The sequence below is a fragment of the Malus domestica genome, chromosome 17 (genome assembly GCF_042453785.1).
Source record: "Malus domestica chromosome 17, GDT2T_hap1".
Classification (NCBI taxonomy): Eukaryota; Viridiplantae; Streptophyta; class Magnoliopsida; order Rosales; family Rosaceae; genus Malus; species Malus domestica.
In genome coordinates this window covers 15,342,665-15,359,668 of record NC_091677.1, presented here as the reverse complement: position 1 = coordinate 15,359,668, position 17,004 = coordinate 15,342,665, and the positions used below count along the sequence as shown (strand labels likewise).

Here is a 17,004-nt window from a genome sequence, read left to right as displayed (position 1 = left end):
CCGACGGCGAGTGCTTGCAGAGGATGGTGCAATTAGGGTTTGGGGGTTAGATAGGAGGAGGAGGAGGAGGATGACGTGGGTGGGAGTGGTTTTGGATTTGGGTGGGTTTGGGGAAGATGGTGTTTGGGTTTTTTTTTTTTTTTTTTTTGATAAATTATGATTTTAATAATATTTTATTAATTTTTTAATAGAAAATGAGTCCCGCCTCAAGCCATGTCAGCATTTAATAGAGGAATTGACAGGGAATTGACGGACAACTGACGAAAGGTATGACATTGCAATAAATTCGAAGATAAGGTATGTTATTGAAACTTTTTAAAGATGAGATATGAAAATGTTAATGACCCAATAGTTGAAGTAGTTTTATGTAATTTACCCAAAAATATACAATGATGGATTATAAATGCACCACATTTGGATTACAAAGGCATATGAGAGGGATTTGCAAATCCGTCTAGCATATATTTGTAACTTGGTAATGGTCATGTAGTGCATTTCTTCATCTAAAGTTTTATAGCTTATTGCTTCCTCACTTGGCTTAAATCCTTTACACCCAAACAAAGCCTAACGGTCAAATTTCACCAATTTAATACAACCATGGAAAACAAATAGCTTGGAATTGTAACTCAATCTCAAATGTCTCTCAATCCTCAAACAATCAAGAATTGTGAAAATTAAAGTAATTTGAAATTTGTTTAAATTTGATCAAACATTCAACAGCTTGAGCTTTTGGGCTAAGCCGAAGATCGGTTGGGTGTTACAGATCAAAATTTTTAAATCAGACCCCAAACATGTTTTACTTTCCTGAATTTCCCATTGTACTCCCCCATGATCAATTTTCCAGTAACTTTTTTTCTTCTTAAATCTGCTTCTCCTATAGTGAACAAGCTAGAGTGCCTTGGAGAACTTTAGGGCCCAGAATTCTTGAGATTAATTCTGAAGTCGAACTATTTAAAAATATTGGGCAGCCAGAGCAGACAGAGATAAACATTTAAAGGAAATGACTCAATCTGTCTCTCTTTTATATGCTTACATGATATTGATCAAAATGAAAATCATCGTCCTCTCTTCGCCATCATCATCAAAAGTCAGTCAAGCGTCGAGAGGCTGCCAGATCTTCTCTCCTGCTGCTCATGGCACTGGAGTGACGAGATGCCCCAAGACCAAAATCCTCTCTCATGTTCGCAGCAGAGCTCTGCACTAACCGCACCAACTGTTGCACCACCTCCGACATTGGTGGCCGAAATTCTGGCTCCCGCTGATGGATGTAAAGGAATAAAAATTAGTCAAGAACAATCTTTTGTTATTTCCCAATGCTCAAAAATTAAGAGTAAAAGCAGAAGCAGTTTTTTTTAAGAGAACTTATTGTTCATATACAGTTCGAAAAATGCTATTTATATCACATTTACTACCTACCTTTTTTATGTGACCCACCGCTATTAGAGAAATGTTTAGGATGGTAGTGATCCGTAAATGTGGTATAAATTGCAGTACTATATCCAAATTAAAGTTAAACCTAACCAGTAGGTTTAAGGCAACTAAGTCACTATATAGATCCCTTTCTCTATGCGAGTGTGTTTTTGGGTGTGTGGTAACTAGTACGCAGTAATTACCTGAACACAGAGGGCAACGATATCAGCAAACCGTGAGACTGACTTGGGAGGGTAGAGTCCACGCAGTGCAGGGTCCACCATTTGTGACAATGCATCGAGATCATGAAGCTGGGGAGTTGCCCATCGTACAAGGCACTGCTCCGCTGGTGGTTTTGAACTAAAGAGAGGAACCAAACCGGTTTAGAATTGCATGACATCAACAATATTAGCGTGAATGGAAGGGAGAGTAAGACGCAAATCTAACATACCTGTCAACAGGCATTCGACCTGTCAATAGTTCCAACATGACTACTCCAAAACTGTAAACATCACTCTTTCCTGTAAACGCTGATGGCTTTGTGCATTCTGGAGCGTTGTATCCCATCCCGAGGTTTTGGCTAGTACGCTGAAAAAAAGAAGGAAAAATCACCATCAATACATGAAAATATTCGTATTCCCTATAGACAGCAAAGCCCGGATATCTTTTATACATGAAAGGTTGCATTTAGTTTTAAGAGTGGCGGGAATTAACCTGGTGAAATGTTGCCAAGCCATAATCGCAAAGACGGGGATTAAGTTCGATGTCAAGAAAAATATTGGATGATTTGATGTTCTTGTGAACTGTGGATGGAGAGCAACCATCATGCAGGTACCTGGAAACAATTTACAAAGAGTTTATTACAATTATTACAAGAAATCCTGGTAAACCAAAATAACTAATTGCTAGATATATAAGTATATATATTCACTTACTCAACAGCCCGGGCAGTGCCTAAAGCGATTCTGACTCTTGTGTTCCAAGTTAGAGGATTACTGTAGTCATCTGACATGTGTAAGAATTCGTGAAGCGAGCCATTCCTGAAGTACTCATAAATCAACATGTTGTGCCCGTGTTCTGAACAATAGCCAACAAGCTCAGCGATGTTGGCATGACGAATCTTGGAGATGTTTACAACAATGTCAGAAAATTCTTGCGGCGGTGAGCCTTGAAAAAGTGAGGAATCAATCTTTTTAACTGCCAAAACCTGACACGCATATATGGAATAAAATTTTTAGAAACAAAAATTATAACATGAACTTATAAAGGTTAGCTAGAGAAATAGCAATCATAGAGTGATAGTAAAATATTACCTTCCCATCACTATATTTAGCCCTATAGACACGTCCAATGGTGCCCTGCCCGAGAAGGCGAGCTGGTGCAAAGTTAGCAGTGGCAACCTGCAAATCTGCCAAAGCGTAAGCAGTAGCTTTTACAGAGGTGCTTCTTCTGGCAAAGGATTGCAAACGGCCAGACAGCGACTTGAAACCAATTGATGGAGATTTTGAAACAGGCTTTATGTCAATTGAAACGGTAGAATCTGTCACCAGCACATCGTCTAGTTAGTCGAGAGTGATCCCACATTACAACATAAATCAAATGAGAATCGAGAGGGAAGAAAGGGGAGAAAGACATTCCAAGGACAATTAATACTGTTTATATTTTCCACGAAAGAAATTTTCGTAACGAAGAAATTACCTTTGTAGTCAGAAGTCAGTTCTTTAGATAAATCCTTAGATGAATAGATACGAAACGACTTGCGCTGGCTAAGCCTGTCATCATCGAGGAGATGTGAAGTAGAAGAACGTTTTTTTCTTGAAAACAGTGCAATTATAATTGCAAGCAGCAACAATACGGCAAGAGCTATTCCAGCTATGGTTACTCCGGTGACTACAGAAGAGTTGCTGCTGCCACTCTTTTTGCCTGACCCTCTATTACGGTGTGCACCAGGAGGAGAAGGCGGAGATGGTCCAGACGACCAGGAGTTTCCTCCAGACCTTCAGTTAGTAAAGTCAGAAAAAATTTCTCAAGCACTGCTACCTAGATTGATCTTTGAAAGAGATACTCACTTTATCTTTATACCCTTCAAATCGTTGGGGATCCAGCCGGAAAAGCGATTGTTTTCGATATTCCTGCCAGCACAATAATGAATTCATTTTGTGAAAAAAAAATATTACAAACTGTAGCGGGTACATAAGGAAACTCAAAAGTTTCTTTTAATTTCATTAGAAAGGTTTAACAAACAAACATGTTATAAGGTGTTTTACTAAATGAATTTTCGTCTATATAACAAAAATCTAGATCAAAGACACTTACAATTCCTCGACGGGAGTGTACATAAGCACGTTGATTTGACCGGTTAGTTGATTGTTCTGCAGATACCTGCACAAAGACAAAGGGATCAGCAACCAGGAACCTTGAACACAAAAATATATAAATTCAGATTTAATGCTTCTTACAATTTTTTGAGGCTTGAAAGCTTTCCAAAACTCTGAGGCAAGTTGCCAGTCAATGAGTTGTACGATAGATCCCTGCACATGATTTCATGATATACGAGTTAGTCACTAACCCTTAATTGAAGTATAGCAGCAAATCTCTGTCTGAACTAAAAAGAGGGTACAAGAGGTCAAGAATCAATTGTCAAATACAAAAGTGGCGCTACAACTGGTTACATTCTGAATAAATTTCAAGTAATCATGTTAAAATATGAAAGTGGGACCTTTGATGCAAAGTTAGAAGAACTTACAGCTCTTCGAGTTTAGTAAGTTTGCCAAACATATCACTCAACTGTCCATTGAGCTTGTTACGGCCAAGATTTCTGCATTCATCGAACGAATGTTTAGAAATGGGAGTGAGTTCGTTAGAAGATTATGTGAACAAAGGAAGACTTCGTTAGAAAATTATGTGAACAAGGGAACATGTTCTACTTACAGAGTTTCAAGGTCAGACATCTGAGATACTGAATATGGTACTGTGTTCGAAAAAGCATTTTGAGAAAGATCTCTGCACATCAAGGTCGTGAGATTAGTATTGACAACGATGGAAATATATCTGCATACGCGCGTGCACAAACTATAACAGTGTAATAAAATATGAAATCTTTTTTCTGCAGACTTACATGTACTTTGCATTAGGAGGCAGCTGATAGGGTATATCACCGTTGAGGTTGTTCTTGCTTAAATCACTGTACTATGACGAAGGAATGCACATCCGTCAGCTTATGCGCCTTGAAAAGAAAACCGAACAAAAAGAAAAATGCCTATTCTAATGAGCTAAGCATTACAATTTAGTGACCGATGTTAAGCTTGCAAGCTGGTATCCCATTGATCCGCTGAGCCCTAGGTCGGACAAGTCTCTGCAAAAAATGTGAAAGAAAATAGGTTGTAACTTGGGAATACGAGACAAATAACGCAAGTCTGAATGTATGTTAGAAATGAGAAATACATTTGGGTTACAGATGAGCCTGAGCATGTTATCCCCTTCCATGAATCGCCGCAAGGGTCGCCTCCACTTGATTTCCAACCGCTTAGCTTAGAACGAGACTGTAAGCTGTTATACATCACATTAAGGGCAGATACTGCAAGACACACAAAAACATCGGAATGTCGATATAGGTAAATATGTAAGTACCTAACTAGCTGAACGCAATTTATCTTCATTGATCGTTAACGGAATGTAAGCCCATAAGAGGTAAAGGCAACCCCAAAAAATTGCTATTAGAAACGTTTCGAGGAAGCTAAAAATCTAGAGGCCATTATGAAACGTTTTAAAGAAAAAGTTCTCGTGCCTTTTCAAATGACCATATAAGGAATATCTCTCGCGATCTTTTCACCTGATATATGTCGTAATTGTAGTCATCTACTAGTAATGCGCAATTAGTATATGTTTCTAAAAAAATTCTCAATCTGAAAAAGAAATTCTCATCGTTGCAAAATTGAGCCTAAATTTGAAGATCTAAACACAAGAAACTACACACTTAACACAAATCGGACCAAAACAAATTTGAGACTTACCATCTTGAGAATTGGTCTTGGAATAAACGCCGGTTGCGAAGAACGTCAATAAAACAACCCACAACACCAGAATGTTGTGGAAGTGGATCATCCTTTCCCGTACAAAAAATTGAAACCTAACTCAGAAATAAATAAAAAATCACAAAAAAAAAAAAAAAGTTAAAAATTGATGGGTTATGTGGTTTAGATTTGATTCGACATTGTTCGATTAAGGAGCTACAAAGAGAGAAAAAGACAACCCTAAATAACATTAAATTTGTTTAATTTTTTTTATGAATATTGTTATTATCTCTGGGTTGGTTTTTTTTCTGAGAATGGTTGAGTTTTGTCTAAAATTAGAGACGACGAGGAAAAGAAATGGTTGAGAAATACAGCATTTGCAACAGACAGTCTCCAGCGAAACGTGAGGACACAATTTACAGCTCCCAACGTTTTCCGCCCTTTTCAACTGTTTTTCAAAATGTCCAGCTGGATTTCCCACCTTGCCTTTTTCGTATGCAGTATTTCATTTTTGTATATACTATTTACTATGCAACCGCTATACCCAACTTGTTTTTCTCAACAAATTAAATCATGTATCGTATACGCTAGTTGTATGCAAAACAACTATCTTCTCGTTTCCAACTTTATCTGACCAACTCTTGTGAGAAGGTTATTCTATCCAAAAATTTCTTCTTCCAAGTGTTTACGTGATTAGAACATGCGCAAACACCTTACTTAATATAGAAGACCCATGCATTACATTACCCTCACAAGCAAATCACGTGTCACAAGAGATTGATTAGAACCGATAGTTCATTATCTAATTGATTTTTTCGTTCTAATACTCTATCTGAGAGTTATAAGTATTTTTCAAAGCTATCCCTATCTAACGGAACGTGATCGGACCAAATGACAAATACATTGTTAAGAAAAAGAAGGCTTTTCCCGGATGAAATGAAAATTGAATTCATGTAACAAGAGAAAGGTTTCCCATTCCTTAGCCGGAAAAATATGTGACCATGAAACTTAATAACAGGGATTAAGTGGAACATAATTGACCGGGCGGGAAAGTCGTGAAAACACCCATTCCTTAACTACTACTGAAACATGGAAAAATCGAAATCTTAGATCAAAACATTGTCTGCAGAAATTTGACTTTACTAGGATATCAACACATCTCAGGGTCATAACTAATGGGGAAAATGAAGGATGCAAGTATAATGGTCACATACATATACAACCATCTAAAGTACAAATACCTTACCCTTTCCAACAGTTCCAAGAACTTCAAAAGCAGCTTTGAGTTTATTGCAGATAGGTCTGAGTTTTCATGCAAGAGCAGTGAAATCTTCTACCCGACTGCAGCCGGACAACGTTATAAACTCTGTAACCCGCAAGGGGTCATATAATGACTAGTTGCTGGGACTGGGATATACAAGGTGCGTCGGAGATTCAGAACCAATAAGCCTTTCCCATTGATCATTGTATTGCTAGCCATCAGGTAAATGTGGTAAAAGGATAGCAGATATTAGGCATGATGTACAATTAAGTTACTACTCTCCACTCTTCTTCCGTTTCTCATTTTTTTGCAGAAGTAGAGCATAGTAGTTGGTCTCCATGGTAGATGGCCTAGAAATAATGTAGATAAGAAAACATTACTCCGCCCTCCAAAATTAGTTGTGATGGCAAGAAGATCATGCCCCTCAAATTTCACTGCTTTGACTTGATGAAGCGCCACGCTTACTCCACTTCGTTAAGATGTAAGCCATGGCAACCTTCGCGCCCAGGCTAGAGTGACCACGAGACAGGAAGACCACTCCCCCAAGAAGCAGCAGGCCATTGGCTAACAATTTCTTTGAAGGTCTTATTGACAATTTCCTTCCCTCGCCCGCAATTGGTCTGCGAACAGAAGTTCCTACTGAGGTTGCTTGAGAGGTCATGTCATCCGTGGCTTCTAATCCAGGGGGGACCTGTGTGGAGGAGAATTACAATCAGTAACAACCATGCAGATTAGAAAGATCAGATATTTTGTATCTCTGAAATTAAAAGAAACCAAGCATGAATAGTAAACTATAGATATCATTCAGAGTTCCCTTTACTCCTGGTTACTGATAGGGGCAGGAAAAGCCCCAGTATGGTCACTATTTATTTCACCACTATAAAAACCAGAGACAGGCATCAGCGGAGTAGTGAGTTAACGCAAACATTCAAATTTTCATCTACGCTGCACAATGCTATAAACATGTAGTAATATATGCACCGGATGTAAATAACCTCGTGTAGGTGAAACAAACCCAATATTATCGGCACTCAAGGCCTGTCAGAACCTTTAAGTCAAAAACATGAAACCCTTACCAAACAGCACAATGCTGACAAGATTTACCAAACAAGAATCCCAGATTATATCCAAGTTAGTTGAGCTACACAGGTGCTTAGACAACTAAGCATCGAGTGGAACTGGTTTCTTACATATGACCAAGAGAATTCATCTACCTCAAGTAATTCTCAAGAAATTAATACTAGAGAAACCAGCCAGGTACCCCGATAAACTGGATGAAGCTCTACCAATAAATGCCTTGTATGTAGCATGAGTCCAAGAGAACCAATGTATATTAAAATTTAAACAATACTAATCCATCAAAGAAAGTTGTCCTGGCCTTTTTAATCAACGTGACAGCAGAAGCAGCAGCCCTTGATTGATGAGAGCTGATTGTAGCGTATCTGTTAAGTGCACTGCCCATCTTGCACACATAGCTCCATATGCCCCTAGAAAAAGCCAATTTTGCCATCTCCACATTTAAACCAGCATCTTCTTGATGAAACATCTTGATCTCACAGGCATTAGTATCAGGCACTGTAGCAGATGATTAACACTCATAAAACTATAAACAGTTTCTGTTTCTTAAAATTCAGCCTACCAGAATTTCAGCCAAGGAAACCTTTGTGTAAGTGGTGCTTTTGTGTTTTTCCTGATACGTGCAACGAGCGCCTAAGAAGAAGAAAACTCATTTCTTTATCCACCACAAGTACATTAAGGAAAACTATTGATCCTTCAGAATATTACTGCTTCATGTTCAGCAGTATAAAGCTTGGTAAAGCATATTTCAGCCAAAAAAAAAAATTATTTAGTTAAGCGTGGTGCTTGAAATACGACTTATAGTCGACAATACACGTTTCTGAACAAATATGAAAGCAGCTCAACCTGGGATGAATTGAAAAATTGAAAGAAAACATAAAAACGAAGGAAATTCTTTTTATTGAAAATGTAGAACAAAAGAAACAACAAAGTTGGATTCACTGGAATCATACCTTTTTGGATTCGCCAACCAGATCTGAAAGTACTAACACGCACATACTTCTTCTGGGGTGGTGCCAAAGGATGTTCACATTCCTGTATCACCCATTATTGGAAAGCATATCAGGTAATTTATAAAGAGTGCAAGAAAGTTCTAGAAGGATGAAGAGCACCAACAGAAAAGGAAAAAAAAAAACACTTACAACAACAACAACAACAACAACAAAGCCTTTTCCCACTAAGTGGGGACGGCTATATGAATCCTAGAACGCCATTGCGCTCGGTTTTGTGTCATGTCCTCCGTTAGATCCAAGTACTCTAAGTCTTTTCTTAGAGTCTCTTCCAAAGTTTTCCTAGGTCTTCCTCTACCCCTTCGGCCCCGAACCTCTGTTCCGTAGTCACATCTTCGAACCGGAGCATCAGTAGGCCTTCTTTGCACATGTCCAAACCACCGTAACCGATTTTCTCTCATCTTTCCTTCAACTTCGGCTACCCCTACTTTACCTCGGATATCCTCATTCACAATCTTATCCTTTCTCGTGTGCCCACACATCCCACGAAGCATCCTTATCTCCGCTACACCCATTTTGTGTACGTGTTGATGCTTCACCACCCAACATTCTGTGCCATACAACATCGCTGGCCTTATTGCCATCCTATAAAATTTTCCCTTGAGCTTCAGTGACCTACGACGGTCACACAACACGCCGGATGCACTCTTACACTTCATCCATCCAGCTTGTATTCTATGGTTGAGATCTCCATCTAATTCTCTGTTCTCTTGCAAGATAGATCCTAGGTAGCGAAAACGGTCGCTTTTTGTGATCTTCGCTAGATTGCTCCGATCATTAGTGTGGATAAGTATATAAATGGATAGAGATAGGAAAGCAAACACCAGATGTACGTGGTTCACCCATATTGGCTACGTCCACGAAATAGAGGAGTTCTCATTAATTGTGAAGGGTTTACACAAGTACATAGGTTCAAGCTCTCTTTTAGTGAGTACAAGTGAATGATTTAATACAAATGACATTAGGAAATATTGTGGGAGAATGATCTCGTAATCACGAAACTTCTAAGTTCCGGAGTGTGGTATCGTCTTGACTTGCCTTATCTGTCTCGTAGGTAGATGTGACATCTTCTCTGGAAGTACTCTTCCTCCATCCAGGGATGGTATCTTTAACTGGTGGAGATGCACAAGGTAATGTATCAATTTCACTTGAAGCTTACTTGTAGTTTCAGGCTTGGTCAAGCGCGATACAAACCATGTAGTAGGAGTCCTCCAAGTCGCCGAGCTAGGGGATCTGCTGAAAGAGGTGACAGACAAGGTAAGCAATCAAAGCTCCAAGCAATCAGTCCCAGATCAGAACTTTGATTTCGAGTTCCGGCTGATTGTTCACATTCTCCCTATCTTGCATGTAGCATGAAGGATAAAGAGAAGAAAAATGATAAGAGATGATATGGGATACTTTTGCTTTTGAAGAAGTAACTTTCCACAGGCTTATTCTTGAACTGGGCTGGAGGGTTTTCTGGTTTCCTCCAGAGTATAAGGCCGACTGAAGAATTTGAGGGTCAAAACAAGTCCATCAAATCTATAGTACGTTCGACCCTGCTGATATGGGATACTTTTGCTTTTGACAGAGTAGTGGATGTATCGGCACGTGTGTTGTTATGCTTGTCTCCACATGCTTCCTTGTATCCTTCTCACTTGCCCTATATGTTCCTCAGGCAGATGCGGTATCTTCCCTGGAAGCATAAGATGTTGAAGATGAGTACTCGAGAGCAATGCTAGGTAAGTAATCAAGTAAGGGGTTCCAGGCAGTCAGTTTCTGACTAGAAGCTTGATTCCAAGTGTTGACTGATTGCTCTCTTTCTCTTTGTCTTGCAGGTAAGAACAAGGCCAAAGGAAAAGACAGGGAAAAAACATCATATGGGATACTCTTGCTTTTAACCCTGATGATATGAGATATTCTTGCTCTAGTATAGCTTGTTTGCAGAGGTATTATCAGGGGGAAAGAAAGCTGAATATTTCGAAAGGCTTCGTTGGGAGTGCCCTCTCAAATATGAGGAAGGGTTGAGCATTTTTGCAGGTCTGCCTGTCTGTTGGGGATAGAGGTCAACATATATAGGAGTCTCCCTAACAAGTAGTAATGCTATTCCTTTACCCTGCTTGGTCATAACACGGTAGTGGGAGCTGCCAGCTTCACATGTTTTAACTCTGTCAGAGCACTTTGAAAAAGTGGTCTGTGGTATCTGGAAAGCTGATGTTGCGTGTAAAGATTACAGACAAGCTTTATCCAAGGAGATCCGGCTCTTGAAGTTGGGAGAGTGGTGCCTCTTTGGTTTTCGAACAAGAAATCATGTCGGAGATCTGGCTCTCGAGATTCGGAGAACGATGCCTTTTCGATTTTTGAGAAAGCAATCCTGCTAGGGGTCTGGCTCTCGAGATTCGGAGAGCGGTGTCTCTTCGATTTTTGAGAAAGTAATCATGTTGGGAGTCTGGCTCTCGAGATTCGGAGGGCGGTGCCTCTTCGATTTTGGAGCAAGCAATCTTGTTGGGAGTGTTTTCTCGAATGTGAGAAAATGTTGGGCATGTTTGCTAGTCTATCTTGCCACGAAGCACAGAGGTTGACACACAGGGACTTTCCAATTATCCAGCAGTGGTACTGTTCCTTTACCCTTATGGGTAATAATATGGTAGCTAGACCTTCAAAATTTATGTGTCTAAACTTTGTTAGTGCTGTTTCTTTGCTATTCTTTTACCCTTCTTGGTCAGAGCGGTGTAGTGGGAGCTGCAAGCTTCACGTGTCTCAACTTTGTCAGAGAACTTTGGCAAAGTTATCTGTGGTACCCATGAGCTAATGTTGCGTGTGGGAAGTGGGTGATTGAATAGTAAGATTCATGTGCTTTCTACTTCACCAGAAATCTTCGACATAATGCCCATAATTTCCGCAAAGCTGACAGGTGCTGACAAGGCTGGAAAAGTAGGTGCCTCTTCGATTTCTGAGATCGGCCCTCGTGGTCTCTGAGCAGCCCAGCTTTTGAGAAAGCAAGCGCCTCTTCGATTTCTGAGATCGGCCTTCGTGGTCTTTGAGCAGCCCAACTTTTGAGAAAGCAAACGTCTCGTGGTCTCTGAGCAGCCCAGCTTTTGAGAAAGCAAACGCCTCTTCGATTTCTGAAGCTCCGTCGAGTGCAGATTTTTATAGAGGTTGGCATTAAGTTCCAAAGCACACTTGAATCTCCACCAGTAGAAGTTCCATTCTTGCACTTCTAAGATCTTGATTTGTCCGACCTCTTCTCTCTTCAACACCTTTGAAAATGTCTGGCCCCTCCGACCGTCGTTTTGACTTGAACCTTGTTGAAGAGGCAGCCACGCCTTCTCCAGACAACATATGGTGCCCATCCTTCGTCTCCCCTACTGGTCCTCTTACCGTTGGGGATTCCGTGATGAAGAATGATATGACTGCTGCGGTAGTGGCCAGGAACCTTCTCACTCCCAAAGATAACAGACTACTTTCCAAACGGTCTGATGAGTTGGCTGTTAAGGATTCTCTGGCTCTCAGTGTTCAGTGTGCAGGTTCTGTGTCTAACATGGCCCAACGCCTATTTGCTCGAACCCGCCAAGTTGAATCATTGGCGGCTGAAGTGATGAGTCTTAAACAGGAGATTAGAGGGCTCAAGCATGAGAATAAACAGTTGCATCGGCTCGCACATGACTATGCTACAAACATGAAGAGGAAGCTTGATCAGATGAAGGAATCTGATGGTCAAGTTTTACTTGATCATCAGAGATTTGTGGGTTTGTTCCAAAGACATTTATTGCCTTCGTCTTCTGGGGCTGTACCGCGTAATGAAGCTCCAAATGATCAACCTCTGCTGCCTCCTCCTTCTAGGGTTCTGTCCAGTACTGAGGCTCCAAATGATCCCTCTCCAGTGCCTGCTCTTTCTGGGGCTCTACCGACTGCTGAGACTTCTCCTAAGCAAACTTTGTGAAGGCTCCCTCTTGTTTGTTTATTTTGACTCATGTATATGTACATATTTGTGACTTATCGGGGATATCAATAAATAGCTTTCCTTCATTTCAACGTATTGTGTTAAATACACCAAAGCCTGCTTCGCTAAGTTCTCTGAATTTTCTTTTGTTGAAGCTTGTATGTTGAAGCTTTGTGAGTGGAGCATGTAGGTTGAGGTAGTATTCCATTAATTTCCCGAGTGAGGAAAACTTCTCGGTTTGAGACTTGGAAAATCCAAGTCACTAAGTGGGATCGGCTATATGAATCTTTGAACGCCATTGTGCTCGGTCCTGTGTCATGTCCTCCGTTAGATCCAAGTACTCTAAGTCTTTTCTTAGAGTCTCTTCCAAAGTTTTCCTAGGTCTTCCTCTACCCCTTTGGCCCTGAACTTCTGTCCCATAGTCGCATCTTTTAATCGGAGCGTCAGTAAGCCTTCTTTGCACATGTCCAAACCACCGTAACCGATTTTCTCTCATCTTTCCTTCAATTTCGACTACTCCTACTTTACCCCGGATATCCTCATTCCTAATCTTATCCTTTCTTGTGTGCCCACACATCCAACGAAGCATCCTCATCTCCGCTACACCCATTTTGTGTACGTGTTGATGCTTCACCACCCAACATTCTGTGCCATACAGCATCGCCGGCCTTATTGCCGTCCTATAAAATTTTCCCTTGAGCTTCAGTGGCATACGGCGGTCACACAACACGCCGGATGCACTCTTCCACTTCATCCATCCAGCTTGTATTCTATGGTTGAGATCTCCATCTAATTCTCCGTTCTTTTGCAAGATAGATCCTAGGTAACGAAAACGATCGCTCTTTGGTATTTCTTGATCTCCAATCCTCACCCTTAACTCGTTTTGGCTTCCATTTGCACTGAACTTGCACTCCATATATTCTGTCTTTGATCGGCTTAGGCGAAGACCTTTAGATTCCAACACTTCTCTCCAAAGGTTAAGCTTTGCATTTACCCCTTCCTGAGTTTCATCTATCAACACTATATCGTCTGCGAAAAGCATACACCAAGGAATATCATCTTGAATATGTCCTGTTAACTCATCCATTACCAACGCAAAAAGGTAAGGACTTAAGGATGAGCCTTGATGTAATCCTACAGTTATGGGAAAGCTTTCGGTTTGTCCTTCATGAGTTCTTACGGCAGTCTTTGCTCCTTCATACATATCCTTTATAGCTTGGATATATGCTACTCGTACTCATTTCTTCTCTAAAATCCTCCAAAGAATGTCTCTTGGGACCCTATCATACGCTTTTTCCAAATCTATAAAGACCATGTGTAAATCCTTTTTCCCATCTCTATATCTTTCCATCAATCTTCGTAAGAGATAGATTGCCTCCATGGTTGAGCGCCCTGGCATGAACCCGAATTGGTTGTCCGAAACCCGTGTCTCTTGCCTCAATCTATGCTCAATGACTCTCCCAGAGCTTCATTGTATGACTCATTAGCTTAATACCCCTATAGTTCATGCAATTTTGTACGTCGCCCTTATTCTTGTAGATAGGCACCAAAGTGCTCGTTCGCCACTCATTTGGCATCTTCTTCGTTTTCAAAATCCTATTGAAAAGGTCAGTGAGCCATGTTATACCTGTCTCTCCCAAAACTTTCCACACTTCGATTGGTATATTGTCTGGGCCTACTGCTTTTCTATGCTTCATCTTCTTCAAAGCTACAACCACTTCTTCCTTCCGGATTCGACGATAAAAAGAGTAGTTTCTACACTCTTCTGAGTTGCTCAACTCCCCTAAAGAAGCACTCCTTTCATGTCCTTCATTGAAAAGATTATGAAAATAACCTATCCATCTATCTTTAACCGCGTTCTCTGTAGCAAGAACCTTTCCATCCTCATCCTTGATGCACCTCACTTGGTTTAGGTCTCTTGTCTTCTTTTCCCTTGCTCTAGCTAGTTTATAGATATCCAACTCTCCTTCTTTGGTATCTAGTCGCTTATACATATCGTCATAAGCCGCTAACTTAGCTTCTCTCACAGCTTTCTTCGCCTCTTGCTTCGCTTTTCTATACCTTTCACCATTTTCATCGGTCCTATCCTTGTATAAGGCTTTACAACATTCCTTCTTAGCCTTCACCTTTGTTTGTACCTCCTCATTCCACCACCAAGATTCCTTTTGGTGTGTGGCAAAGCCCTTGGACTCTCCTAATACCTCTTTTGCTACTTTTCGGATACAACTAGCCATGGAATCCCACATTTGGCTAGCTTCCCCCTCTCTATCCCACACACACTGGGTGATTACTTTCTCTTTGAAAATGACTTGTTTTTCTTCTTTTAGATTCCACCATCTAGTCCTTGGGCACTTCCAAGTCTTGTTCTTTTTTCTCACTCTTTTGATATGTACATCCATCACCAACAAGCGATGTTGATTAGCCACGCTCTCTCCTGGTATAACTTTGCAATCCTTACAAGTTATACGATCCCCTTTCCTCATTAGAAGAAAATCTATTTATGTTTTTGACGACCCACTCTTGTAGGTGATCACATGTTCTTCTCTCTTCTTAAAGAAGGTGTTGACTAAGAAGAGATCATATGCTATTGCAAAATCCAAGATAGCTTCCCCATCCTCGTTTCTCTCCCCAAAACCATGGCCACCATGAAAACCTCCATAGTTGCCTGTATATCAATTCATTGGATAACATTTGGAGCACCGGCTCATGGAAAATCAAAACTTCACACGACTCAAGATTGCCTAGATGTAATTTACGTGTAAATAATTTTCAGGCAGAAGTTACCTTGATATAACAATAAAAGGTGTTATCTTTCCCCTCCCACAATCTCCAAGCTAATACATATTCTCTGGCTGTCAACAGTGGAAACTTTTTTATTGTCCGACCAACTTCAACCCCCTTGTTTTTGTCCATCTGCAACTGTTCATGCTGAATCAGCATCTTATCCCATTGCTTCCTGTAATCATTGTCCATGTAGAAGTCTCTCAGCTTCTCAGGAGAGCAATTCTCAAATATCGTCACGCTCAAGTATGTCAAAGAACTATCCTGAATGCAAGAAAAAAGATACATTATCTTGTTTCCATAGCCTTTATTCACTAAAACCAGTAAAGTAAAACAAGGAATCAAGTATTTGTGCGACCTACAGATTCTAGACCAAGAATAGATGCCTGTGGTAAGTTTGGCGTAATGAAAGGGTACGAAAGCATTTAATAATCAATTCAAAGAATCTGAATCCCACACAAATTAAGCACAAGATGAATGACCTTAGGCTTGCAGCACTTCGCATAGTAGGATAGAATATCATTTCTTTTGTCTATGACCTTTTCCCATTTCTCATTTTCGCCCATTTTCTCCTCCAAGTTATCAATCAGAAACTTCAAATCTGCATCTGTCACCAGTTCCAGGGTGCTGCAGAAGTAAACAAAACGAACAATTAAGTAACAGAATCCTAACTTGATCCCACGAAACTGGATTTCTAAAATGTCAATTACCAATCACCCCAAAGTTCTACTATATTTTTAACAAAACTGGAGATGAACCACAAACCCAATGAACATATCCACATCAATAAAATGAAGGAAAGCATCAATTTGATCAAAACCCAACTATCATATAACTTAAATTGATCAAACCCAAATACCAAATTGTACAAAAATAAATCGAAAACCAATTGAATATAGATAAAACCCAACTCAAAAACCAAGTGAACAAAACCCAATTAGCAAAATCTCAGATTTTAACCCAGAAATCACCAAATTAGAGAAAAACAAAACGAACTCAATTGAGCATAGGCAAACCCCAGAAGGAAAATCACCTGTGCGGCGGAATCCGAGACCCAGAAGTGGGGAGATCAGAATCCGAAAGACCGACCGGAGAAGCACTGGAGCCAGAGGGTTTTCCAAAGAAGAACCTCTTGGCACAGTGGCAAGCAAAGACGAAGAGCACGGCGACGAGAGTGGCGAAACCGCCATGGATATGTTCGCGCCAAAATTCCTCCGACGACCGTACGAATAGGCCGTGAAATCTGCTCGAATCCGCGATTTTGACCATCTCCGTCGATTTGCGATTGCGATTGCGATTGATCTCTGGTTCGATAATCGCATAGTTATACAGTCACAAGGAGCTTTGGGGTTGTGGTGCTCTCCTGTTTGTATAAGTCATACAATCACTATGCACGCATCGGATCGTTGCGCGAACAACTCAAGGCATCGAAGAAGTCACGGAAGGAGAGGGGCTAAAATAGTCTTTTCAGTTGGTGGACCTTTTGGTTTATATTATTGTTTGATACGTGGTACACTTCGCAGGTTGCAA

The 17,004-nt window shown here is 40.5% G+C and overlaps 1 protein-coding gene across 1 annotated transcript; it reads right to left on the bottom strand.

Moving 5' to 3' along the window:
- Positions 1-680: 680 nt before the first annotated feature.
- On the bottom strand, positions 681-16,903 carry LOC114822538 (protein STRUBBELIG-RECEPTOR FAMILY 5-like). Its single transcript, XM_029096976.2, has 22 exons — positions 16,508-16,903; positions 15,957-16,101; positions 15,478-15,738; positions 8,715-8,796; positions 8,063-8,259; positions 7,113-7,375; positions 5,424-5,539; positions 4,855-4,987; positions 4,694-4,765; positions 4,529-4,594; positions 4,342-4,413; positions 4,157-4,228; positions 3,870-3,941; positions 3,727-3,792; positions 3,480-3,542; positions 3,109-3,407; positions 2,724-2,950; positions 2,346-2,617; positions 2,125-2,245; positions 1,862-1,998; positions 1,614-1,770; positions 681-1,258 (listed from the first exon to the last, which is right to left on the bottom strand). The coding sequence occupies exons 1-22, from the start codon at positions 16,741-16,743 to the stop codon at positions 1,082-1,084; spliced, it is 3,306 nt and encodes a 1,101-aa protein (XP_028952809.2). The 5' UTR covers positions 16,744-16,903; the 3' UTR covers positions 681-1,081.
- Between the last annotated feature and the right edge of the window lie 101 nt (positions 16,904-17,004).